General features: G+C 39.0%; 1 protein-coding gene across 1 annotated transcript; it reads left to right on the forward strand.

Annotated features, from left to right (window-relative positions):
• On the forward strand, nucleotides 1-25,492 carry LOC118344011. The gene is given in 17 exon segments (XM_035683743.1): nucleotides 1-531; nucleotides 746-847; nucleotides 935-1,033; nucleotides 1,123-1,184; nucleotides 1,381-1,558; nucleotides 1,970-2,145; nucleotides 5,856-5,974; nucleotides 6,175-6,331; nucleotides 6,476-6,494; nucleotides 6,536-6,683; nucleotides 6,807-6,994; nucleotides 16,222-17,334; nucleotides 17,834-18,082; nucleotides 18,530-19,165; nucleotides 19,295-20,075; nucleotides 20,214-20,548; nucleotides 25,436-25,492. Coding segments are annotated over 17 exon segments (4,950 nt in total).
• The last annotated feature ends 274 nt before the right edge of the window (nucleotides 25,493-25,766 follow it).

The raw sequence follows: 25,766 nt of genomic DNA on the forward strand, positions 1-25,766 counted from the left end.
ATGGAGGATTTTAATAACTGGATTCAACAGGGGGTTTGGACCATGTTTTGCTTGATGTATACTCAGAGCGACGTGCCTTCTCTTGGTGTAATGGTCAGCATGGACTTGCTCGCTCTTAGGGACGGTTGGACCATGTTTTGCTTGATGTATACTTCCGTTTGGTTTTTCCTAATGCTATGTGTTCTTACTTGCCACGATCTACTTCGGATCATGCTCCTATGTGTATTGAGTTCAAGCAAGACCTGTCCAGCCCCTTTTCGGTTTCAACAGATGTGGGTTCAACATCATAATTTTCTAGATTGTGTTCGGCAAGCTTGGACACTTCGATCGGGTGGTTCAGCCATCCAAAATCTGATTATGAAGCTAAAACAGACTAAAGTTGCTTTGCGTGCTTGGAACAAAAGGGTTTTTGGGCATACGGTGCATCATATTGCTACCCTTGAGAATAGGGTTGAGGAGCTTGAATTAAAGCTTCAATTATGCTGGGAAGAAGATATTGATCGAAAGCTTCAGGGGGCCATATCGGATCTAGCAATTTGGAGGCGTCGGGAAGAAATTAGATTGGCTCAAATAGCCAAGCTAAAATAGACAGTGGATGGGGATCGGAATTCCAAAATTTTTCACGCTTCTTTAGCTACTAAAAGGCACAAGAGGGTTCTTGAGATGTGTTCTAATGAGGTGGTTTATGTGTCTCCAGAGTTGATACATCAAGGGTGTTGTTGATTATTTCTCATCCTTTCTTCAGGGGGAGCCGCTGATTGAGAATCCAAATCTTGAGGGGCTTATTGACCCGGTCATCTCCGTGGAGGAGAATGCCTCCCTGGTTTGCGCACCCTCCTTGGAAGAGGTATTTAATGCTTTGTCTTCAATTTCAATTAATAGTGCTCCTGTTCCTGATGGTTTTGGCTCTGCTTTTTATTGAAGTTGTTGGGAGGTGGTTAAAATTGTTGTGTGGAATGCAGTGTCTGAGTTCTTTGCTTCCAAGTATCTACCAAAATTTTTTACAACTTCTTATTTGGTTCTTATTCCAAAGGTGGATTCTCCAACAGGTTTTGAAAAGTTTCAGCCCATTAGTCTTTGCTCAATTTTTTATAAACTTTGTTCTAAAATTATTGTGAATAGATTGACTTGTCTCTTGCCACGATTGGTTTGCTTGGAACAAGGAACTTTCATTCCAGGTCAAAGTATCTTTGAGAACATTAGTCTAATGCAGGAAATGGTTCACTCTATCAACAAAAGTAACCACGGCGTAACATCATGTTGAAAGTAGACATGGCCCAAAGCATATGATCGTGTGGATTGAAATTTCCTAATAAGGGTCATGCAGAGTTTTGGGTTCTCGCCCCAATTTTGTGATCTAATTTTTTTCTGTATATCTAGCCCATGGTATTCGGTTATGATGAATGGGACAATGAAAGGTTTCTTCCCGGGAGGCCATGGCCTTCGACAAGGTGATCCTCTATCCCCCTATTTGTTTATTATTCAGCTGGAGATCCTTTCCAGGTTGATCCACCGAAGTGTGGCTGAGAATAGATTTGGGCAATTTCATCAGCCCGAGGTACGCCTATCATTTCTCATTTAATATATGCGATAATGTGGTTATTTTCTCTAATGGAAGTCAAAGATTGGTTCGGGTGCTCCGAGTATTTTAGACCAATATGAAAGATGGTCGGGTCAGGCCATTAATAAACAAAAGTCTACCCTCTTTTGTTCGAATAAAATCTCCTCTCCTCGCAAGCGTCGTCTTCTTCTTAGCACAAGTTTTGTTAAGGGGCATTTCCCTTTTCAATACCTTGGAGTTCCCATTATTCTGGGATGTCTAAAAATTTTAGAACTTGAAAGCATGATGAAAAAAGTGAGACAAACACTAAGTGGTTGGAAAATGCGCCTGTTATCTACTGGAGGGACACTGGTTTTACAACATCACGTCATTTCTAGTATGACCTTTCACCTTTTTGCTGTTTTACAGGTCCCTCAAGCAGTCATCAATAAGATTCATCAGATGATGAGTTCTCTCTTTTGGGGTGAATCCAATGGGAAAGATAAAATGAAATGGGTGGCGTGGAAACATATTTGCAAACCTGTGACTGAAGGAGGGCTCGGGTTGAGGCATCTCAGGGACAATCAAACATCTCTGCATATGAGGTTAGCTTGGAATCTTTTGCAAGGTAACTCCCTCTAGGCAAATTTTTTTAAGGCTAAATGTGTGGGTTCGAAACCTTGGGTCCTTATTGATGTTGACAAAGGCTCGAGATTTTGGAGAATGGTTGCTCGTTGTGTTCCATTGATTTTAAATAATTCTAAATGGAGAGTTAAAGATGGTGATTTTTTTTCTGGTATGATAAATGGAGGGACAATGGTCCTTTGTGCAATGACAGGACGATTGTGGGTCACCTGATATGAATGCCACCAACAATTGTGGCATTCATATCATATTGACAAGATTTGTTGAGCCTTGGAACAACCCTCCAAGAATAGGAAAAGTCATAACTACAGCTTTAAAAGCAACACAAATATTAACATAACAAGTCCCACGTATTTTAGGCCTCTTGGACTTCTAGAGGCAGCCAATAATGACAAAATGACTGAATTCAATGTATTTCACGTACCCAGGCAAGACCAAGTTCATTCACCTATTTAATATTCTTGAAACTTAACAAATTCACGTCCTTTAATGGTCAGACCATTCATCATATTTCTATGTGCTAATTAGCCTCTTCAATTGCCTTGATGACATGGACTAAGTCTTGAATATTATTTGAGCCCATCTTGGTCTTTTTAGAATCAGCCCAATTCTCTTGGATTAGCCCATTTAGTGCTTCCTTGAATCGTTTGGCTCTAAGTCTTGTAATTGGGCCACTAGGAAGTGACAAAGGGTCTTTTGCAAATTCAGCTCCATTCCCACTTGTATGATCAGCATATCCAGCTCCTTGGTTTGCATCATTCTCCCCCTCTTGAGAAGGATTTGTCCTCAAATCATCACCTACATCAAAAGGAGACAAATCAGCAACATTAAAGCTTGCACTGACACCATACTCACCTGGTAAGTCAAGCTTGTAGGCATTATCATTGATGTGTTCTACTACTTGAAATGGCCCGTCACCCCGAGGTAGGAGTTTTGAACGCCGCTTCTCTGGAAAACGGTCCTTCCTTAAGTGCAACCAAACCCAATCTCCTGGTTGAAACACTACCTTCTTACGTCCCTTGTTGGCTTGATGGACATATTGTTTAGTCCTGCTTTCAATGTTCAGCCGTGCCTTTTCATGAATCATCTTTACAAATTCTGCCTTCTTTTTGCCATCTAAGTTCACATGTTCATTCAAAGGTAAAGAAGTTAAATCCAAAGGTGACAATGGGTTAAAGCCATAAACAATTTCAAATGGTGAAAACTTAGTTGCAGAATGTATACTTCTATTGTAAGCAAATTCAACATGTGGCAAACAATCTTCCCATGCTTTCAAGTTCTTTTTAATGATAGCACGCAACAAAGACGACAATGTTCTATTTACTACTTCAGTTTGGCCATCTGTTTGTGGATGACAAGTAGTAGAAAACAACAACTTAGTTCCCAGCTTTCCCCACAAAGTCTTCCAAAAGTAACTCAAAAACTTTGCATCCCTATCAGAAACAATGGTCTTAGGCATACCATGTAATCTAACAATTTCTTTGAAGAACAAATCAGCTATATGTGATGCATCATCAATTTTATGACATGCAATAAAGTGTGCCATCTTGGAAAATCTATCTACCACCACAAAAACTGAATCTCTCCCCCTCTTAGTCCTAGGTAAACCTAAAAGAAAATCCATAGAAATATCAGTCCATGGTTCACTAGGTATTGGCAAAGGGGTGTACAAACCATGGGGTTTCAACTTAGACTTGGCCTGTTTACACGTAATACACTTCTCACAAATTCTTTCCACATCACGTTTCATATGAGGCCAAAAAAAATGTTCATGCAAAATTCCTAAAGTCTTAGCTACACCAAAATGACCCATCAAACCACCACCATGAGCTTCTCTCACAAGCAATTCGCGCAAAGAACATATTGGCAAACACAGTTTATTTTCCCGAAACAAAAATCCATCATACCTATAAAACTTACCAAACACCATTTTTTCACATGCATTGAACACATCACCAAAATCAGAATCTTGAGCATACAATTCCTTAATGTATTCAAAGCCAAGCATTTTTGTATCTAAAATGGAAAGTAAGGCATACCTTCGGGACAATGCATCAGCCACCACATTTTCCTTACCTTGCTTATATCTGATCACATACGGAAATGTTTCAATGAATTCCACCCACTTGGCATGGCGTTTGTTCAACCTTTGCTGTCCTTTCAAATGCTTCAAAGACTCATGATCTGTGTGAATCACAAACTCCTTTGGCCATAGTGTTGCCAATTTTTCAAAGCCCTCACCAAGGCATACATCTCCTTATCATAAGTAGGGTAATTTAGGGCTGCCCCACTCAACTTTTCACTGAAATAAGCAATTGGACGGCCTTCTTGCATAAAAACAGCTCCAATACCTATGCCTGAAGCATCACACTCAATTTCAAAAGTTTTAGCAAAGTTAGGTAAAACAAGCAAAGGTGCATTAGTTAACTTTTCTTTGATCAGACTAAATGCCTTTTCTTGTTCTTTTCCCCACTTAAACGGCACATTTTTCTTGATGACTTCAGTAAGAGGGGCGGCTAAGCTACTAAAATCACGCACAAACCGTCTATAGAAGCTAGCTAAGCCGTGGAAACTCCTCACTTGGCTGACTGTTGTAGGCGTTGACCACTCTTGGATTGCCTTCACCTTTTCCTCATCCACCTCAATTCCTCTCTTACTAACAACAAAACCAAGAAACACAAGCTTATCCGTGCAAAAGGTGCACTTTTTGAGGTTAGCAAACAACCTTTCTTTCCTTAGAATTTCCAAAACAGATTTCAAATGCATTACATGTTCTTCCAAATTTTTGCTATAGATCAGGATATCATCAAAATACACAACTACAAATCTGCCAATAAATGCTCGCAAAACATGGTTCATCAAACGCATAAATGTGCTCGGAGCATTAGTTAAACCGAAAGGCATCACTAACCACTCATACAAACCATATTTAGTCTTAAAAGCAGTTTTCCATTCATCACCTTCTTTCATCCTAATCTGATGATATCCACTCTTAAGATCAATTTTTGTAAAGACACAAGAACCATGCAATTCATCCAGCATATCATCTAGTCTAGGAATGGGATGACGATACTTTACCGTTATGTTGTTGATGGCTCGGCAGTCAACACACATCCTCCATGTTCCATCCTTCTTGGGAACTAACAGCACCGGAACCGCACAAGGACTCATAACTACAGCTTTAAAAGCAACACAAATATTAACATAACAAGTCCCACGAATTTTAGGCCTCTTGGACTTCTAGAGGCAGCCAGTAATGACAAAATGACTAAATTCAATATATTTCACGTACCCAGGCAAGACCAAGTTCATTCACCTATTTAATATTCTTGAAACTTAACAAATTCACGTCCTTTAATGGTCAAACCATTCATCATATTTCTATGTGCTAATTATAGCCTCTTCAATTGCCATGATGACATGGACTAAGTCTTGAATATTATTTGAGCCCATCTTGGTCTTTTTAGAATCAGTCCAATTCTCTTGGATTAGCCCATTTAGTGCTTCCTTGAATCGTTTGGCTCTAAGTCTTGTAATTGGGCCACTAGGAAGTGACAAAGGGTCTTTTGCAAATTCAGCTCCATTCCCACTTGTATGATTAGCATGTCCAGCTCCTTGGTTTGCATCATCACCCTTTGCTGAAAATTAAAGAGTGTCGGTTGTCAGACAGTTGGGATGTGAATCTTCTAGAGAATTTGGTCGGTTTAGAGAATGTGGATGATATTCTAGCCTCTCTATCTGTTTTAAACTCAGGGAAGGATGTTCTTGTTTGGACTCCCTCTGAGACAGGTATGTTTTCTACTAAATCTGCTTGACATTCTATTCGGGTCAGAGTTTCAAGGTTGGATGGCATTCTTGGATTTGGCATAAAAATCTTCCTTTAAAAATGTCCATTCATTTCTGGAAGGTTTGGCATAAGGCTTTGAGTGTAGATGATATAGATTGCGCCTTGTTCGCATCCCTATTGTTTCCAAATGTGATTGTTGTAGTGCAGGTCATTATGAAGACATTAACCATGTTCTCAATGAGGGCGATTTTCCTAAATAGATATGGTCCTTTTTCGGTAACCTCTTTGGACTGCCGGTTGGTAGTAATTGGAAGCTGCATGTCACCTCTTGGTTCCGACGTGCTCAGTCAAATTCTCAGGTGGGTATTATTATTGGTTTGCTCCTTGTCATTATTACTTGGAGAATTTGGAGATGGCAATGTCTAGCTCGAATGAAGGGTAAATTGGAAGCTCAAGATGCGGTCATTAAATCTATTTGTATTTGGATTGGTACTCTTTGCCAGGCAATTGGAAATCCTCATAGTTTGTCCCATTATGATGCCATGATCCTTGAGACTTTATAGATTCAACCGGTTCCTTTAAAGGAAAGGCGATGCAAATTAGTAAAGTGGCATAAACTGCCTTCAGGGTGGTTTAAATTGAATACAGATGGTAGTAGTCTTGGGAACCCAGGTGCTAGTGGTATTGGTGGAGTTATTCGCAATGATCAAGGTCGGATTGCGTAGGCTTTCGCCTCTCCTATTGGTTTTGGCTCTAATAATAAAGCAGAGTTATTTGCACTTCTTACTGGTTTGCGACTTTGCAAATCTCTTCATATTCTGAATGTGATTGTAGAGGTTGACTCTTTGGTGATTATCTCTTGGTGGAATAGGGGGAGGTGTAGGATTTGGTACCTAGAGGACTATTGGGAAGAAATTGTTAGTTTGACTCAAGTCATTAATTGTCGGTTTCAACATGTGTTATGTGAAGGGAATAAGATGCCGGATTGGTTGGCAAAGGATGGTGCCAATGGTGTCGATTTGGTATATACAAATAATTCTATTTTGCCTTGGGCCCTTAGAGGTTTATTGCGTTTGGACTTGACTGGTATTCCTTCATTAAGATGTCGTTGAGTTTTGATATTGGTAGTTTTTTGTGGTCTTTTTATAGGCTTGTTTAGTTGTGCCTTCTTTATAGGCTTATTTTTTGTTTGTTTATTTTGCTTTTCGTTTTGTTGGTTGGTTTTGTCCTTGAATGTAACCATGGTATTCATCCGCCATAAGTGAGGGCTTATTAATAAACTTTGGACGGGGCCGCTATGTGGGTGGCTACTGGCTCTTTCCAAAAAAAAAAAATAATAATAACAAACAAAGCAATCAAAACCATGAAAGGATTTACACAAATATATACAAGCATTAACCAAGAGTAAGTTGAGTGTATACCTACAAAAATCCACATAAAAAAATACTAACTAACTGTAAATTCGAACATACTATATTACAAAGAGTATCTAAAACCCTACCTCATGTTCTTGAGTGTGTGAGTGGATTTCTAGGACATCACTTGGTCTCAAACCATTCGGCTTTTAGGGTTAAAACCCCTTCATTCCACTCATGAAGTAAAATAAAACCTAAAGTAAGCAAAGATACATGTGGTGGTCGAGAACATGGAGGATGAACTCCCCATTACTAATCGGCTTCAAGGGTTTTCTTAAAAACCCTAAGTCATTTTTCCAAAAAAACATTAGAATGTGTAGGTGTTCTATCTTTCTAAAAGTCTAATGAGATTTGAATCTCATTTTTGAATTGATAAGTGACATGTGTGTGTGCAAAAGTTAGAGGAAGCCGATCCTTACCTTGCTAATCCTTGGTGGTGTCGAAATCTCTTCTCTTGCAAGGATTCTCCTTGTTTGGTTGGAAAGAAAATACATGAAAGTGAGGGAACTTTCAAATGAACATGGGAGAATTGTGTGGAGAGAGTGAGAGCTCATGCAATTCCAAAAATAAAAAATAAAAAAATGTTAAGGGAAAAGCCCCTTGGTGTGAAACCCTTCCTTTTTATAGAAGACCCTTCACTTCCCTCCTTGGTTGCTTCCAAAAACCCTTGCATGGATGACAAGTGGCAAGGTTTCTTCTTCCCCTTTCCCTTTTGTCGAAATGCCTCTTGGGGTTCCCCACTTGGATTGCATTGGGAAGAGTCTTGGGAGGTCGCGTGTAGGGTTCCTCTTTGTGATGGCCCAAGTTTTTGTCTAGGCTTGGTCCTTAGAATTTGTTCTAGGTTGGCATGGCATTTTAGGAGCCTTAGTTACTTTGGAAGGCCTTAGAAACTTTTGATGTAGTAACTTAAGCCCAAGAGGAAATTGACCCTAGTATAATTTGGAATTTCGGCCTTATTGGGAAACTTTTTTTTTTTTTTTTTGATAAAAAGGAACTCATTCCATTCATTTAAGAGGACATACAACTTTAACTTCGAACAACAAGCCAATTACAAACGTTAGTAGAATCTCAGTACACTATTGTGACTGACATTGTCTAATCCAGACGGCTTATCTCTAAAGACCGAAGTCTAAGAGATAGCACACAACTCTGTTCTCAACAGAGTTCACAGTAACCAAACATAAAACTCCATACCCATCTAGGCTGAGTATGGAGAAACCAAACCCCAACATCACCGAGATTCTAGGCTAAGTTTCGGCTAAGTACGGAGAAACCAAACCCCAAACCCCAACTAGGCTAAGTTTCGGCCTTATTGGGAAACTTAGTTCCAATGGTTTAGGCTCATGATCCAATTCTAAGTTTGCTAGAATGTTATACCTTGAACCTAGCCTTGAAAGTGGGTTCAGGGGGAGAGAGAGGTGTAGGAAAGCACCAAGATGGGCTTACACGCCTAGCCCATTGTTCTTTGCCCAAAATTCAAGTTCCAAGGTAGGTTTCTTGGAAAGGGGAGCCTAGGGAAGTGATATGGGTTTTTCTACAAGTTTTGCATAGGGAACTGAAGGGAGGTCTTTGGGATTTCGAATTTTGCTAGCTCTTGCCATGTGTCAAGCATGCACCAAGTTTCTAGAAGATTTTTGTGATAAGACTTTTGTATCAGGGACAAGTTTGCCCGCAGGGTTTCCGGCTAGCATAACCCCAACCATTCCATTGACTTGCCACATGTCACTTAGTGTATTTTGAACCAATGGCATGTGAAAGGTCACTTAGGGAATGTATATTGGGAAGATGAAGCAACACTTTGTGAATGGAAAACTGGAGAGGACGACTAGGGCTATGACACACGCCCAATGCCACTTGTCTTCCATGCCAAGAGTTTCTTGTTGGGAATGTGAAGAGACATACATGACTTTACCGAGTTACCCCTTGAAAAGATATTAACTTGTTTAAGGAAAGGAAGGGCATAAAAGGGAAAAAGGGATTTTCGGTGCAAGGAGGGAAGTCCAACATGCCACCTCCCAAGAAATGCCCCTTCCCAATGCAATCTAAGTGGGGAACTCCAAGAGGCTTTTCGGATTTGAGAAAGGGAGAAGAAGGAACCTTGCCACTTGTCTTTCATGCAACGGTTTTGATGCAAACAAGGAGGGAAGTGAAGGGTCTCATATATAAAGAGAAGGGTTCATGCCTAGGAGGCTTTTCCGTTGCCATTTTTCAGATTTTGCAAGAGTTTCCACTGTCACCACACAATTCTCCCATGTTCCTTTGAAAGCTCTCATTTTCTTATGTTTTCTCTCCAACCAAACAAGAAGATCCTTGCAAGAGAAGGATTTCGGCACTATCCAAGGATTAGCAAGGTAAGGTTCGGTTTCTCCTAAGTCTTGCTCATACACAAGTCTTTTCTCAATTCGAAAATGAGGTTCAAATCTCATTTGACTTTGAGAGAGATGGAACACACACACACACTTTCTAAGGGAAACTCTTGAGGCCAATTAGTGAAGGGGGGGAGTTCATCCTCCATGTTTTGACTATCACATGTATTCTTGCCTACCTTAGGTTTTGTTTTACCTTATGAGTGAAATGAATGGGGTTTTAACCTAAAAACCCTAGAAGCGGAACGGTTTAAGACCAAGTGATGCCCTAGGAACACACACACACTCAAGAACATGAGATAGGGTTTTAGATGTTCTTTCTAATATAGTATGTTCGGATTTACAGCTCGCTAGTATTCCTTTACAAGGATTTTGTAAGTATACAATCAACCTACTCTTGGTTAATATTTGTATATGATTGTGTAAATCTTTTCATTGCCATGTTTTCTTTGTTTGCTATTTCTTGATTGATTGTATGACTATGTTAATATGATCTTGTATCAATCTATGGAAGGAATTATATGCTTTGAATTTGTGATGAAAATGCCGTGAAATACTCTTATAAGTTTCGGTTTTTACTTGATTAAGGTTGATAGTTTATACAACATGAAGTCTCGGCTTGAATGTGTCTTGAATGTTTCGGACCATAGCCAAATGTTATGATTTCATGCATTGTTCTACTATGCTTTGATCCCTATATTATTTGCTTGAAGATTGGAACATGTTTAAGTGATGAATTTTATGATTTTTTCCCCTATGTGTTTCGACCTAAGCAAGTTCTTATGATTCCATGAATGTGTTTGGATGTTTCATGTATTTCATGTTATCGTGGCATGAATTGAACATGCTATGTTTGGTTACTTCATGCATGACATTCCACATGTCACATGTCAAGTATAAGTACGTATGTCTTAAGTTCCATGTCACATGCATTTGGGGAAAATGTTATTAAAGAAAAGTGTTTTTCAAAGAAAAAAGTCTACTAAACATTTTATCACGATCTCAAGTGTTAGGATGGGGGATTATCCTAGTGGAACTCCTCTGTCCACTCTGAAATACTTAAGAATGGAGAGGTAACTCTTGGGTCAATGAGCCTCGAACGGATTATTTTTAAAGGATGCGAGAGCGAGGAAGCACAACGCTAGTGGGTGCATAAGGCATGTAATCCGACAAAGTAAGGTCGAGTTAATATGATTCTCCGTTTATGACGTATTCATCATGATGTACAGACCATTTATGGTGCGGTAACTAGCAGGAATACGGGTGCAAGGACGGGAGCCGTGTTGTGTCCACCCTCTGATCAAGGATAAAAGCTCATAAGATATGATAAGGATCACTTTATGAAAATCTTGTGATATGATAAGGATCACTTGATGAAAACCTCGTGATATGATAAAGATTACTTGATGTAAATCTTGTGATATGTTCTGATAAGGTAAGTTCTGAATAAGATCACGTGAATAAGAAAGTTAAGAAGTTTTCATGAAAAGTCTAAGTCTCTGTTCGAAATATTTTGAAAATGGTCAAGTGATGGGAACCAAGGTGGGCCTAGTCTTAAAGATATGTTGCAAGTTTCAGATGGGCCAAATACAAGTTCAAGGGCTTAAACGATGAAGATTATGCTTTGATTCATTTCATAAGCTATGGAAAGGGCAACAACATGACTTATAGGCTTTGGACACTTGAAAGCTTTCAACTTATTTAATTAATTTCAAGGACCAATTTTATTATCTTAGAATAATTGGGTTTATGCCTATGTAAGGGCATATTGGGAAAATTATTATTTTATTGAACTAGGGTCAGGGTACTGTAGCCGAGTTACTGTAGTGCCGTACTGTAGCCGTGGCACTGTTCACTCAGGGGTATTTTTGGAAAATGGGATTTTATTTTATCTAGGGTTTTAATTAGGTTTTAGTTTAAATACTCTTTGTAGCCTCATTTTCAGATGTCAATGAAGTTTATGAAATTTGATAAATTTATTCATTGTGAGTTGAGTTTTACTCCTCTTGTTCTTAATTGAACTTTTGAACTTTTCAAAGGTAAATCACAACCTTTGTGGTGTTCCTCCTTTGTAATTTAGGTTCTTGAGACAGGTTCTTCAATGGGTCTAGATTTTAATATAATCTAAGTTCTTGAAACGAGTTCTTATCGGGTCTAGATTCTCCATCCATAGACTTGATTGTGGCGTTCTTGGGAAGTTTTCAAATTGACTGTGGGTTCAAGGGATTCATTTCCCGCAGGTTCATATCATTTGGTATTCAGAGCAAGGTTTCCAATCAGGTCTTATTCTATCTTTTATTTCTTGCATATGTAATTCTAGGGCGTCATTGTTCTAGGATTGATTACAAAAAAAAAAAATTGTGGTGGCTAGCAAATTTCTTCACGATTGTTAGGGTTGCTGAAATTCATTGTTCTAGGGTTTGTGTTGGCTGAAATCTCTTGTTCTGGGGGTTGCCGTATATCACTTGTCCAAGGGTTTTTGACTTATTATTAGGGTTTTCTCATCTGCTTATTCTTGATTGTGATCAAATCAGTTGGTGAAAGGAAAAGAAAAGAAAAGAAAAGAAAGGAAAAGAAAAGAAAAAAAAAAAAAATCCCGAGATTTTTTCTTCAGCCTTATCATCAAAAGGGGTGATTCTAGTTGGTATCTTGTCTTATAATTACTGTTTCATTCATATAATTTCCTTGATTGACGTTCCATTTTTTTTTCATTCCTTCCGTGTTTCTCTTGTTCTTGTTTCTTGGACCAAATTACTAGCTGAGATAAAACAAGGTTGCTTTGTCTTGATTGAGTCAATGATTGAGTCAATTAGTTCTTAAAGAACTTGAGTGGTAAAACTCTTGAGGTAAAATGCAAGAAAGTGTGAGATTATTATCGAAAAAAAAAAAAAGTCAATTAAGAGTGAAACATGAGTGGAGTGTCATTATTCGAGTGTAAACACGTAAGTGATAGGAACCAAGGTGGGCCTACTCTTAAAGATCCTTTGCAAGTTCCAGATGGGCCAATTACAAGATCAAGGGCCAAGAAGATCAAGGAAGCAATGCAAGGATTGGTGCAATCCACCTGGGATGAAGCCAGCAAGAGCCCAACACTGAAGATGGGTCTGAAAGAAGAAGAACCAGTTTTGATCCACTTTATTCAAGCTGTGGAAGACATGACTTAAAGATACGGCCTATCGTTATTGGAGGCTTCCAATTTGGTTAAATGATTTATTTTATTAGTTTAGAATAAGTGGGCTTGAAGATGCTTGGCTCACATGTCTTATTTCTTTTGAACTATGTTTTTGGGAAGGCCTTGTATTTTGGCCAAGGGCTTATTTGGAAAATTACATTTTAGGAACTAGGGTTTCATCAATTTACTGTTGGGGTTACTGTAGCCGCGCGTACTGTAGCTGCTACTGTTCATCAAGGGTAATTTTGGGTAAAAGGGGCATTATTTTGGCTAGGGTTTTGATTAGGTTTGGCTTTAAAAACTCTTTGTAGCCTCATTTGAGAGTTAGACAATATTGAATTTTATTTGTGAGTTGAGTTTTCTCCTCTTGTTCTTGATTGAACTCTTGAACTTATCAAAGGTAAATCACAACCTTTGTGGCGTTCCTCCTTTGTAATCTGGGTTCTTGAGACGGGTTCTTCAACGGGTCTAGATTTTAATATAATCTAGGTTCTTGAAACGAGTTCTCATCGGGTCTAGATTCTCCATCCTTGACTTGATTTTGGCTTTCTTGGGGAGTTTTCAAATTGATTGTGGGTTCAAGGGAATTCATTCCCACGGGTTCATATCATTTGGTATTCAGAGCCAGGTTTCCAATCAGGTCTTATTCTATCTTTTATTTCTTGCATATTTAATTCTAGGGTGTCATTGTTCTAGGATTGATTACAAAAAAAAAAATAGTGGTGGTTAGTAGGGTTGCTGAAATTCATTGTTCTAGGGTTTGTGTTGGCTGAAATCTCTTGTTCTAGGGGCTGCCGTATATCATTTGCCCAAGGGTTTTTGAGTTATTGTTAGGGTTTTTCTCAACTGCTTATTCTTGATTGTGATCAAATCAGTTGGTGAAAGGAAAGAAAAGAAAAGAAAAGAAAAGAAAAGAAAGGAAAAGAAAAAAAAAAAATCGTGAAAAAAAAAAAAAAAATCGAGATTTTTTTTTCTTGATCCTTATCATCAAAGGGGGTGATTCTAGTTGATATCTTGTCTTATTGCTACTGTTTCATTCGTATAATTTTCTTGATTCACGTGCCATTTTTTTTTTTCATTCCTTCCGTGTTTCTCTTGTTCTTGTTTCTTGGACTTAATTACTAGTTGGGATAAAACAAGATTGCTTTGTCTTGATTGAGTCAATTAGTTCTTAAAGAACTTGAGTGGGAAAACTCTTGAGGTAAAAGGCAAAGAGAGTGTGAGACTATTATCGAAAAAAGCCAATTAAGAGTGAAACACGAGTGGAGTGTCATTATTCGAGTGTAAACACGTGAGGGAGTGTGTGAGGTTTACTTTTTTTTTTGCCACTAACTTTCTCTTGTGTAGCGCCTAATAATGTCTCATCGGAGTAGCGCATCACCAAGGGGGAGAGCAGATAACTCATCCTTTGTGTTGCAAGCCATGCAACAACAGTTTGAGCGGTTAAACTTGGTGTTGGGTGAAGTGAGGGATAGGATGGATCATCAAGATGCAGCGATTAGAAATTTACAAGGTAGGAGGGATAGGAGGCGACGTGAGCATAGAGTTGAAAATTAGTATGAGAATGAAGGAGATGGTGGGGAAGAGGAAGATTTAGCATCTGACGTTGGGTCGGGTAGAAATAGAGGAGTTAGGCATGAAAGAGGACTTGAGGGGAATCTAAGGGGTCGGGATGGTTTAGATAGAGACCTTGGTAGCATCAAAATGAAAATACCATCTTTCCAAGGTAGAACTGACCCTGAGGTTTTTCTAGAGTGGGAGAAAAAAATAGAGTTGGTGTTTGATTGCCATAATTACTCTGAGGAGAAGAAAGTGAAGTTGGCGGTAATTGAGTTCACTGATTATGCTATTATTTGGTGGGATCAATTAGTGACCAATAGGAGAAGGAATTATGAGAGGCCTATAGAGACATGGGGAGAGTTGAAAGCTATCATGAGGCGGAGATTTGTACCTAGCCACTACTATAGAGACTTCTACCAAAAATTACAAAATCTTATACAGGGGTCTAGGAGTGTAGAGGACTACCATAAGGAGATGGAGGTGGCTATAATTCGGGCTAATGTAGTGGAGGATCCGGAGGCCACGATAACAAGATTTTTGAGGGGGTTGAATAGGGAGATAGCCAATTTAGTTGAGTTGCAACATTATGAGGAGGTAGAGGACATGGTGTACATGGCTATGAAGGTGGAAATCTAAGTGGGACAAAAATGATCAAGTTGTAGCAAAGGGGAAGACCGAACCACCAGAGGGAAAAGATTTGGGTGAGGCTGAAATCTCAAGAAAAAGAGAGAATGAGTTGAAAAACAATTGTGAGGCCGAGAGTTCAAAAAAAGAGGAGACTGAAAGAAAAATAGAGAGTGAAAAGAACAAAGAGAGTGAGAGGAAAAAAGAGAATGAGGTCGAAACATCAAAAGAAAGAGTGAGAGAAAAAGAAAATAGAGAGGTGGTCTAGATTCTCCATCCATAGACTTGATTTTGGCTTTCTTGGGAAGTTTTCAAATTGACTGTGGGTTCAAGGGATTCCTTTCCCGCGGATTCATATCATCAAGTGCATAAGTCAAGTTCTGGTTAAGGCATAAGTCAAGTACATGTCCATGCACGCATATCATGATATACTTTTTGTATACTTGTATTAACTGTGGTATGTTGTGTGGTTACTTGCTAAGATTTCTTGAAATCTCATTGTGGTAGTTTCCACTATCATTCCCCAGCCGGAATGATAGAAGTTGTAACAGGTTTGGTAAACGGCGACTATGACCAAGAGGAAGAGAACGACACCTTTTCTGTAGTTTCATGGTGTCTGGCTCCCGATGGGACATTAGCGATGAAGAGAAGGGGAACTTAGTTATGCTACAAAAGAACTTATGGTTCGGATCTCAGTTTGAGGATCAATATTTAAAGGAATCCCGTGTTTTGGGAATTTTAAAATTATGCTTCATTCTTTTTGGGGTATTATGCCTTTATGGCTTATGTTTATGTTTTGGACAATGTTTTGGGTTATGATATTAGTTTATGGTGCCATGTACTTTGCAATTGCATATTGCGTTGTTTAGTATGAGAATGAAGGAGATGGTGGGGAAGAGGAAGATTTAGCATCTGACGTTGGGTCGGGTAGAAATAGAGGAGTTAGGCATGAAAGAGGACTTGAGGGGAATCTAAGGGGTCGGGATGGTGTAGATAGAGACCTTGGTAGCATCAAAATGAAAATACCATCTTTCCAAGGTAGAACTGACCCTGAGGTTTATCTAGAGTGGGAGAAAAAAATAGAGTTGGTGTTTGATTGTCATAATTACTCTGAGGAGAAGAAAGTGAAGTTGGCGGTAATTGAGTTCACTGATTATGCTATTATTTGGTGGGATCAATTAGTGACCAATAGGAGAAGGAATTATGAGAGGCCTATAGAGACATGGGGAGAGATGAAAGCTCTCATGAGGCGGAGATTTGTTCCTAGCCATTACTATAGAGGCCTTTTTCAGAAATTACAAAATCTTACACAGGGGTCTAGGAGTGTGGAGGATTACCATAAGGAGATGGAGGTGGCGATGATTCGGGCTAATGTAGAGGAGGACCGAGAGGCCACCATGGCTAGATTTTTGAGTGGGTTGAATAGGGACATAGCCAATGTAATTGAATTGCAGCATTATGTGGAGATAGAGGACATGGTGCACATGGCTATGAAGGTGGAGAGGCAATTAAAGAGAGAAGGGACAGCAAGGTACACTACGGTTTCTAGCACTACTTGGAAATCAAAATGGGATAGGAATGATCCAGCTGAAGCAAAGAGAAAGACCGAACCACCTAAGGGAAAAGATGAGGGAACTAGCAACAAACCCAAGGTAGAATCCCAACCTTCACGGAATAGAGATATCAAATGTTTTAAATGTTTGGGTTCAGGGCACATTGCTTCTCAATGTTCAAATAGGAGGCTGATGATTATGCGTGACAATGGGGAGGTGATGACTGAGAATGAGGATGATAGTGATGAGGAGCCTGAGTTGGTTGATGCTAGTGATGATGATGGAGTGGTATATCCTGTGACAGGTGAGTCTCTTGTTGCTAGGCGTGCTTTCAATGCACGCATTAAGGTGGATGATGCATAGTAACAGAGAGAAAACATTTTCCATACTAGATGCCATATCAAAAATAAGGTATGTAGTATGATCATTGATGGAGGGAGTTGTACTAATGTGGCTAGCACTACTTTGGTTGAGAAATTGAATTTACCAACCTTAAAACACTCTAGACCATACAAATTGCAGTGGTTGAATGATTGCGGAGAGGTTAGGGTGGATAAACAAGTGTTGGTTACTTTTTCTATTGGGAAGTATCAAGACGAGGTGCTTTGTGATGTTGTGCCTATGCATGCGGGCCATATTTTGTTGGGGAGGCCGTGGCAGTATGATAGGAGAGTGACACATGATGGGTTCAAGAACATGTACAGCTTTGAAAAGGAGGGCAAAACAATTAAACTTGCTCCTTTAACTCCAAGCCAGGTCTATGAGGACCAACTGAAATTGAAAAGTGAGGTTGCTCAAAAAAGAAAGAGTGAAAATGAGAGTGATCAAAAGAGAAAGAGTGAAAATGAGAGTGATCAAAAAAGGAAGAGTGAAAAAGAGATTGAGCAAAAAAAAAAGAGAGAGAGTGAAAATGAGCATAAAAGAAAGAGAGAAAGAAAGTAGAGAGGTGGCTGAGAGTAAAGAAAAAATAGTGGAGCCACGAGAGAAAAAAGAAAGAGAGTCTTCTGAGAGAAAAGGAAAGGCAAAAGTGAGTTTCTATGCAAGAGAGAGTGAGGTTAAGAGGGCTTTCTTCGCAGAACGCCCTATGATTTTTCTTGTCTATAAAGAGTCTTATCTTACTCTTGATGAAACTAACCAGTCTCTTCCTAGTTTGGCTGTTTCTTTGTTACAGGAGTTTGAGGATGTATTCCCGGAGGAGATGCCAAATGAGTTGCCACCCATTAGAGGCATTGAGCACCAGATTGATTTTGTGCCCGGGGCTGCTATTCCAAACCGACCAGCCTATAGGAGTAATCCAGAGGAGACAAAGGAGCTTCAGAGGCAAGTTGAGGATTTGATGAGCAAGGGGGACGTGAGGGAGAGCATGAGCCCTTGTGCAGTACCAGTGCTACTAGTGCCAAAGAAGGATGGGACGTGGAGGATGTGCATTGATTGCAGGGCGGTCAACAATATCACGGTAAAGTATCGCCATCCCATTCCTACATTAGATGATATGCTTGATGAATTGCATGGCTCATGTATTTTCAGTAAAATTGATCTTAAAAGTGGGTACCATCAAATTAGAATGAAAGAGGGTGATGAATGGAAAACTGCTTTTAAGACTAAGTATGGGCTTTATGAATGGTTGGTTATGCCATTTGGACTTCCAAATGCGCCCAGTACTTTCATGAGATTAATGAACCATGTCCTACGTGCATTCATAGGCAAGTTTGTGGTTGTGTACTTTGATGATATCTTAGTGTACAGCAAGAACTTAAATGAACATATTGAGCATTTGAGATATGTGTTTGATGTGTTGAGATGTGAAAAGTTGTATGCTAAATTCAAGAAATGTGCCTTTTGCATGGAAAAAGTTGTTTTTCTTGGTTACGTTGTTAGTACAAAGGGTATTGAGGTGGATGAAGAGAAAGTCAAGGCCATCAAGGAGTGGCCAACGCCAAAAAGCATCACTGAGGTAAGAAGCTTTCATGGGCTAGCTAGCTTTTATCGGCGTTTTGTTAAAGACTTCAACATCATTGCTGCACCACTCACTGAGGTAATTAAAAAGAATGTTGGGTTTCATTGGGGGGCTAATCAAGAGAATGCTTTTGCCACTATTAAAGAAAGGTTGTGCTCTGCACCTGTGTTAGCATTAACTGATTTTAACAAAGCTTTTGAGATTGAATGTGATGCCTCAGGAATAGGGATTGGAGCCGTTTTGATGCAGGATAGGCGGCCCATAGCCTTCTTCAGTGAAAAGTTAAGTGGGGCATCCCTGAAGTACCCTACTTATGACAAAGAGCTTTATGCTCTTGTTCGTGCATTAGAGACTTGGCAGCACTACCTATGGCCAAGAGAATTTGTGATCCATACCGATCGTGAATCATTGAAGCATCTCAAGGGTCAAGGTAAGTTGAATAAAAGGCATGTTAGATGGATGGAATACATTGAGACCTTTCCCTATGTCATCCGTTACAAGCAAGGTAAGGAGAACATTGTTGCTGATGCTCTATCCCGGAGGTATGTACTTCTTACTTCTATGAGTGCCAAAATGCTTGGGTTTGAATACGTGAAAGACATGTATGCCGATGATGCTGATTTTTCGAATGTGTATGTGGCATGTGATAAGGCGGCATTTGGTAAGTTTTACAAGCATGATGGTTATTTGTTTAAAGAAAGCAAACTTTGTCTGCCAAATTGTTCTATGCGTGAGTTATTGGTGCGTGAGGCACATGGTGGGGGATTAATGGGACACTTTGGTGTTAAGAAAACTTTAGACATTTTGCATGAACATTTCTTTTGGCCTAAGATGAAGAGAGATGTTAACCGTATTTGTGGAAGGTGCATTACATGTAGAAAGGCCAAATCTAAGGTTTTGCCACATGGGTTGTATACACCCTTACCCGTTCCTAGTGAGCCATGGGTAGACATATCTATGGACTTTGTTTTGGGGCTGCCTAGGACCAAAAGGGGTAGAGATTCTATTTTTGTTGTTGTGGATAGATTCAGTAAGATGGCACATTTCATTCCATGCCATAAAACAGATGATGCAACAAATATAGCTGACTTGTTTTTCAGGGAGATAGTGCGACTCCATGGTGTACCTAGGAGTATTGTTTCTAATAGGGATGTTAAATTCCTTAGCTACTTTTGGAAGGTGTTGTGGGGGAAATTGGGTACTAAGCTCTTATTTTCCACTACTTGTCATCCACAGACTGATGGTCAGACTGAAGTAGTTAATAGGACTTTAACTCAGCTTTTACGCACTGTTGTTCATAAGAATTTAAAAACTTGGGAGGATTGTTTGCCATTTATAGAGTTTGCATATAATAGGACGATGCATACTACTACTTCATACTCTCCTTTTGAAATTGTTTATGGATTTAATCCACTTACTCCTTTGGATTTGATGCCTTTACCTATTGATGACAGGAGTAGTTTGGATGGACAAAAGAAGGCGGAGTTGGTGAAGTCACTTCATGAGAGGGTACGGCTTCAAATTGCCCAAAAGAATGAAAGGGTTGCTTCCCAAGCCAATAAAGGACGAAGGCGTGTCATCTTTGAACCAGGAGATTGGGTTTGGTTTCACATGCGCAAAGAAAGATTCCCAGCCCATAGAAGGACTAAGTTGCATCCTCGAGGAGATGGTCCTTTCCAAATTCTTGAGAAAATTAATGACAATGCATATAAAGTGGATCTTCCAGGTGAGTATAAAGTTTCTGCAACTTTCAATGTTTCTGATCTTTCTCCTTTTGATGTAGGTGAAGATTCGAGGTCGAATCCTTTTGAGGAGAGGGGGAATGATAGGAACCAAGGTGGGCCTACTCTTAAAGATCTTTTGCAAGTTCCAGATGGGCCAATTACAAGATCAAGGGCAAAGAAGATCAAGGAAGCAATGCAAGGATTGGTGCAATCCACCTGGGATGAAGCTAGCAAGAGCCCAACACTGAAGATGGGTCTGAAAGAAGAAGAACCAGTTTTGATCCACTTTATTCAAGCTGTGGAAGACATGACTTAAAGATACGGCCTATTGTTATTGGAGGCTTCCAATTTGGTTAAATGATTTATTTTATTAGTTTAGAATAAGTGGGCTTGAAGATGCTTGGCTCACATGTTTTATTTCTTTCGAATTATGTTTTTGGGAAGGCCTTGTATTTTGGCCAAGGGCTTATTTGGAAAATTACATTTTAGGAACTAGGGTTTCATCAATTTACTGTTGGGGTTACTGTAGCGCACGTACTGTAGCCGGTACTGTTCATCAAGGGTAATTTTGGGTAAAAGGGGCATTATTTTGGCTAGGGTTTTGATTAGGTTTGGCTTTAAAAACTCTTTGTAGCCTCATTTGAGAGTTAGACAATATTGAATTTTATTTGTGAGTTGAGTTTTTTCCTCTTGTTCTTGATTGAACTCTTGAACTTATCAAAGGTAAATCACAACCTTTGTGGCGTTCCTCCTTTGTAATCTGGGTTCTTGAGACGGGTTCTTCAACGGGTCTAGATTTTAATATAATCTAGGTTCTTGAAACGAGTTCTCATCGGGTCTAGATTCTCCATCCTTGACTTGATTTTTGGCTTTCTTGGAAAGTTTTCAAATTGATTGTGGGTTCAAGGGAATTCATTCCCACGGGTTCATATCACAAACATGGACAATGAAATAAAAAAGAATCAATGGAACGACACTCCAAGCAATTGAAAAACTTAGAGATGCAGGAAATCCTAGAATTTTGAAACCCTAGGTAATGCAAATTTCAGCCAAACCCAAAACCTTAAGAATTTCGGCAGCCTACTTTTTATTTCAAATTTTTTTTTTTGGCAACCCTAGAACAATGAAGCCCTAGAATTAAATTTAAGGATACTAAAATTAAAAAATAGAATCAGACCTGATTGGAAACCTTGCTCTGAATACCAAATGATATGAACCCGCGGGAAAGGAATCCCTTGAACCCACAGTCAATTTGAAAACTTCCCAAGAAAGCCAAAATCAAGTCAAAGGATGGAGAACCTAGACCCGATGAGAACTTGTTTCAAGAACCTAGATTATATTAAAATCTAGACCCGTTGAAGAACCCGTCTCAAGAACCCAGATTACAAAGGAGGAACGCCACAAAGGTTGTGATTTACCTTTGATAAGTTCAAAAGTTCAATTAAGAACAAGAGGAGATAAAACTCAACTCACAATGAGTAACTTCATCAAATTTCATAAACTTCATAATCTGATTAGAATGAGGCTACATAGAGTATTTAAAGCAAAACCTAATGAAACCCTAGCCAAAATAAACCCCCATCTTCCAAAAGTGCCCCTGGATGAACAGTGCCGCGGCTACAGTGCCGTGCTACAGTACTCGGCTACAGTAACCCTAACCCTAGTTCAATAAAATAATAACTTTCCCAACATGCCCTTGCATAGGCTCCCTTAAGTCCTTCTCATAATAAACTCAATTATTCTAAACTAATAAAATAAGTTCTTTAAATGAATTAAATAAGTTGAAACCCTTCAAGAGTCCAAAGCCTTTAAGTCTTGTCGTTGCCCTCTTCCGTAGCTGATCAAATGAATTAAAATTGGATCTTCATCCTTCAAGCCCCATCTTGAATGTTGGGCTCTTGCTAAACTTGTCCCAAATGGATTACATCAATCCTTGCATTTTCTCATTGATCTTCTTGGCCCATCTGGAAGTTGCAAATGATCTTTAAGACTAGACACATCTTGGTTCCCATCAACGAGTCTACAGACAACGTAGTCTCAATATGAGTTGTCCTACGGTCACTGGCAGGTACTCACTGTGCATATGGGGAGCTATGACGTTACCACATGTTATGATGTTTCGATTAATTATGAATTGCTAATAATGACGAAATTTTATGATGAAGTTATGTTTTCAAAAAATTGAAGTAAAAATGTTGTCTGAATGAAAACGTCTCTCCATTTTTCTGAAAATGTTAAGGAATCTGGATGGGAGACACGCATAATGATTTTCTACATTGAATTTCATATTTATCATCCTTTATGCTTAATTTATTTTGTGCACATTGGTTGTTTAACTTACTGAATCTCACCCTTTTTGGGACCACTATCATTTCACTCGGAATGGTAGAAGTTGTGTCAGACCTCGAGGAGGACGAGCTAGATAAAGCACTGGATCCAACTGATTGAGTTGGAGCCAGACCTTGAGAAGAGACTAGATTTGATCCTTATGTATATAGCCCAAGTCCTTCTTGCTGTAGAACGCATGAAGTGGATGATTTGACTTTGATCCTTAGTTGTACTAAGTTTATGCTACGATTTGACTTTGAACTTGATGGTCACCAATGCATTGGGATGTTCTTAATTAGTCTAGTATAAGTTATATTTTCACTCTTATTTTAGCTGCAATTATTGCATACTGCTAGTTGTATACTAGGATGCGTTTCATATTAACTATCATGTACGGGGGTATGTAACCTTGTGTTGCATGTCCCGACGCTCTATGTCTCCGTTCTATCCGAAGTGGAGGCTGGGGGTCACAAGCTGTAAGCTCCACGTTGCATCTACGGCTTCTAATCAACCTCCTCCAGTCTGCCAGTGTCTGCTCCGTACCCTGATCCTGACACATCGTCTACCATATGGGGGGAATGGTAGTTGGGACTATCACGGTGAGATTTGATTTCAAATCTCAGCAAGTTAACAGGAGTGAAACCCCCAACCTCCGCTTAGGATGGAACTGAGAGTTAGAGCCTTGGGACATGCAAAACAAGGTTGCATACCCCCGTACATGATAGTTAATATGCAATGCATCCTAGTATGCAACTAGAAGTATGCAATAATCGCAGCAAAAATAAAATGTGTAAGTATCAAATACACCAGAATAACTAAAAACATCCCAACTTCGTTAGAAATCATTAAGTTTAGAACACTAACGTAGCATAGACTTAATACAAGTAAGAGTTAAAGTCAAATCAATTCTCTTCATGCAATCTAAAGTATGAAGGACTTGGACTATAAACATTAGGATTAAATCCAATCTCCTCTCAAGGTCCGGCTCCTCCTCAATTAGTCAGATCCAGTGCTCCATCTAGCTCGATCTACTCAAGACCTGGCACAACTTCTATCATTCCAAGTTGGTCCCACAAGGGGTGAGATTTTCTCGAAATCTCAGTAAGTTAAACAACCAACGTGCACACAGATAAATTAAGCATCAAGAATGATAACTATGTAATGCATGAAATGTAGAAAGAAAATCAATATGCATGTCTCTCATCCAGATTCCTCAACATTTTAGAGAAATGGAGACAGGTTTTCCTTCAATAAACATTTTTGCAATCATTTTTGAAAACATTACTTCATCATAAACTTTCATCAATATTAGCAATTCATAATTAACATCATAATGTGTGGTAGCGTCACGGCTTCCCATATGTGCACTGTGAGTACCTTCTGGTGATCTTAGTACAAGTCATGTTGAAACTACGTTGTCTATAGACTCTTTCTCAATGCATTTGTAAATATAACATAACTTCATAACATGTGCACCCACCAGCATTAAGTGTCGTAACATATCGACTTCACTCCAGCATTCTTTAAAAGAACTCATTCGAAACCTGTTGACTGTTTTTCATCAACTTAGAGGTTACCACTCTATTCTTAAACACTCTAGAGTAGACATAGGAGTTTCACTAGGATAATTTTACACCCTAGCCTTTGGGGCGTGACAAAAATTATTTTTATGCTATGCTTGGAAAATGTATTCCATGACATGTGCATCGTAGGAAGTTTTCATGTGAAACTGACTTTTATATGCAATATGCTAAAAATGGTGAAACTCTCATATGTCATGTAAGTATGCACTCAATGTATCATATAAAATGATATTTTATGCTCAAAAATTGAAATATGAATGAAACATTTATCAATTCTTCATAAATAATATATCAAGGTGTAAGTTAGAGGTCAACTTACAAACTTCCTAAGTAATTTGAAAATAACGTTGTAGCTGTATAAATCAAGTGTGTACTAAGTTAGGATTAATACCAAAGGTTTCAAAAATTGGGTATTTACAAAAAACCCCTACACTTTTAAAAATAGCTATTTAGGCCCTAAATTTTTACTAATTGTAAACGAATTTTAAATTTAACCAAATTTCATAGACTTCATATTTTCAGCATTCTAAAACCACCTATGCCATTGAATTTTTAAAAATCAAATTGAAACTTGCCCAAACAGTCTCAACCCGTAGCATGCATCCTAGTTGATGCCTAAGTGTGTTTTCAACTATTGATCCCTATGAATGCATGCATATGAGATTTTATTTATTCACAAATGATCACATCTTTAATGACATAATGAAGGCTAATTATTGGATAATCAAGTTCATCCCAACAATTAATCATGGATAAGAAATCCTTAATCACCAATATGTTCAAAGCAGATACATGCTTGATGATCAAAACAAGATAGATTCAAAACCAACCATGGCATACTTTTAACCACAATTTAAACCTTCCATAATCATGTTAAGACAAAGATAAATCAGATCAAATCATGCTTACGACATGTCATAGCTAAATTCTCACTTAAAATCAGTTAATCATTCAAACCATCTCTTAATTGACCTGGTTTTGAACTAAGCATGATAACCTTCTCAAAACTCAACCAAATTCTGTACCAACACTTTGAAACAAAGCTTGACATGCTTACTAAGAACAAAACCAAGAAAAATAACAAATTTCATGGCGTTCCAAGCACTCAAGACAGCCTTACACAAGAACACTCAAGAACTCACCAAGAACTCACTCAATTTCACACTTTTGATCTCTAAAAGGGAAAAGTGCTCTCAAGGCTCAAGAGGAAACTTGGACCTGAGGTGTGGATGAAATGAGGAGGTGAGGAGGTGAGGGAGGTATTATAGGGTTCAAGAAGGGTGGAGACGTTGGCCTTGGTGCAAGGTGATTGGGTGAAGTGGCAGGTGCACAAGTCTGGAAATGTTTCAAATTGTATCATGGGCTTATGTCACCTTGTGAAAGTGGAATAGTGGCCTAAAACCACCATGATTCTCTCTTTACTATAGCTACATTGGTCCTATAGAGGTTTCTAGGTAGTGGGGCATCATTTAGGTGGCAGAAAATCACTCAAACCACCCTTGCAAACCGGTG

Source organism: Juglans regia, chromosome 12 (genome assembly GCF_001411555.2).
Source record: "Juglans regia cultivar Chandler chromosome 12, Walnut 2.0, whole genome shotgun sequence".
NCBI classification, from domain to species: Eukaryota; Viridiplantae; Streptophyta; class Magnoliopsida; order Fagales; family Juglandaceae; genus Juglans; species Juglans regia.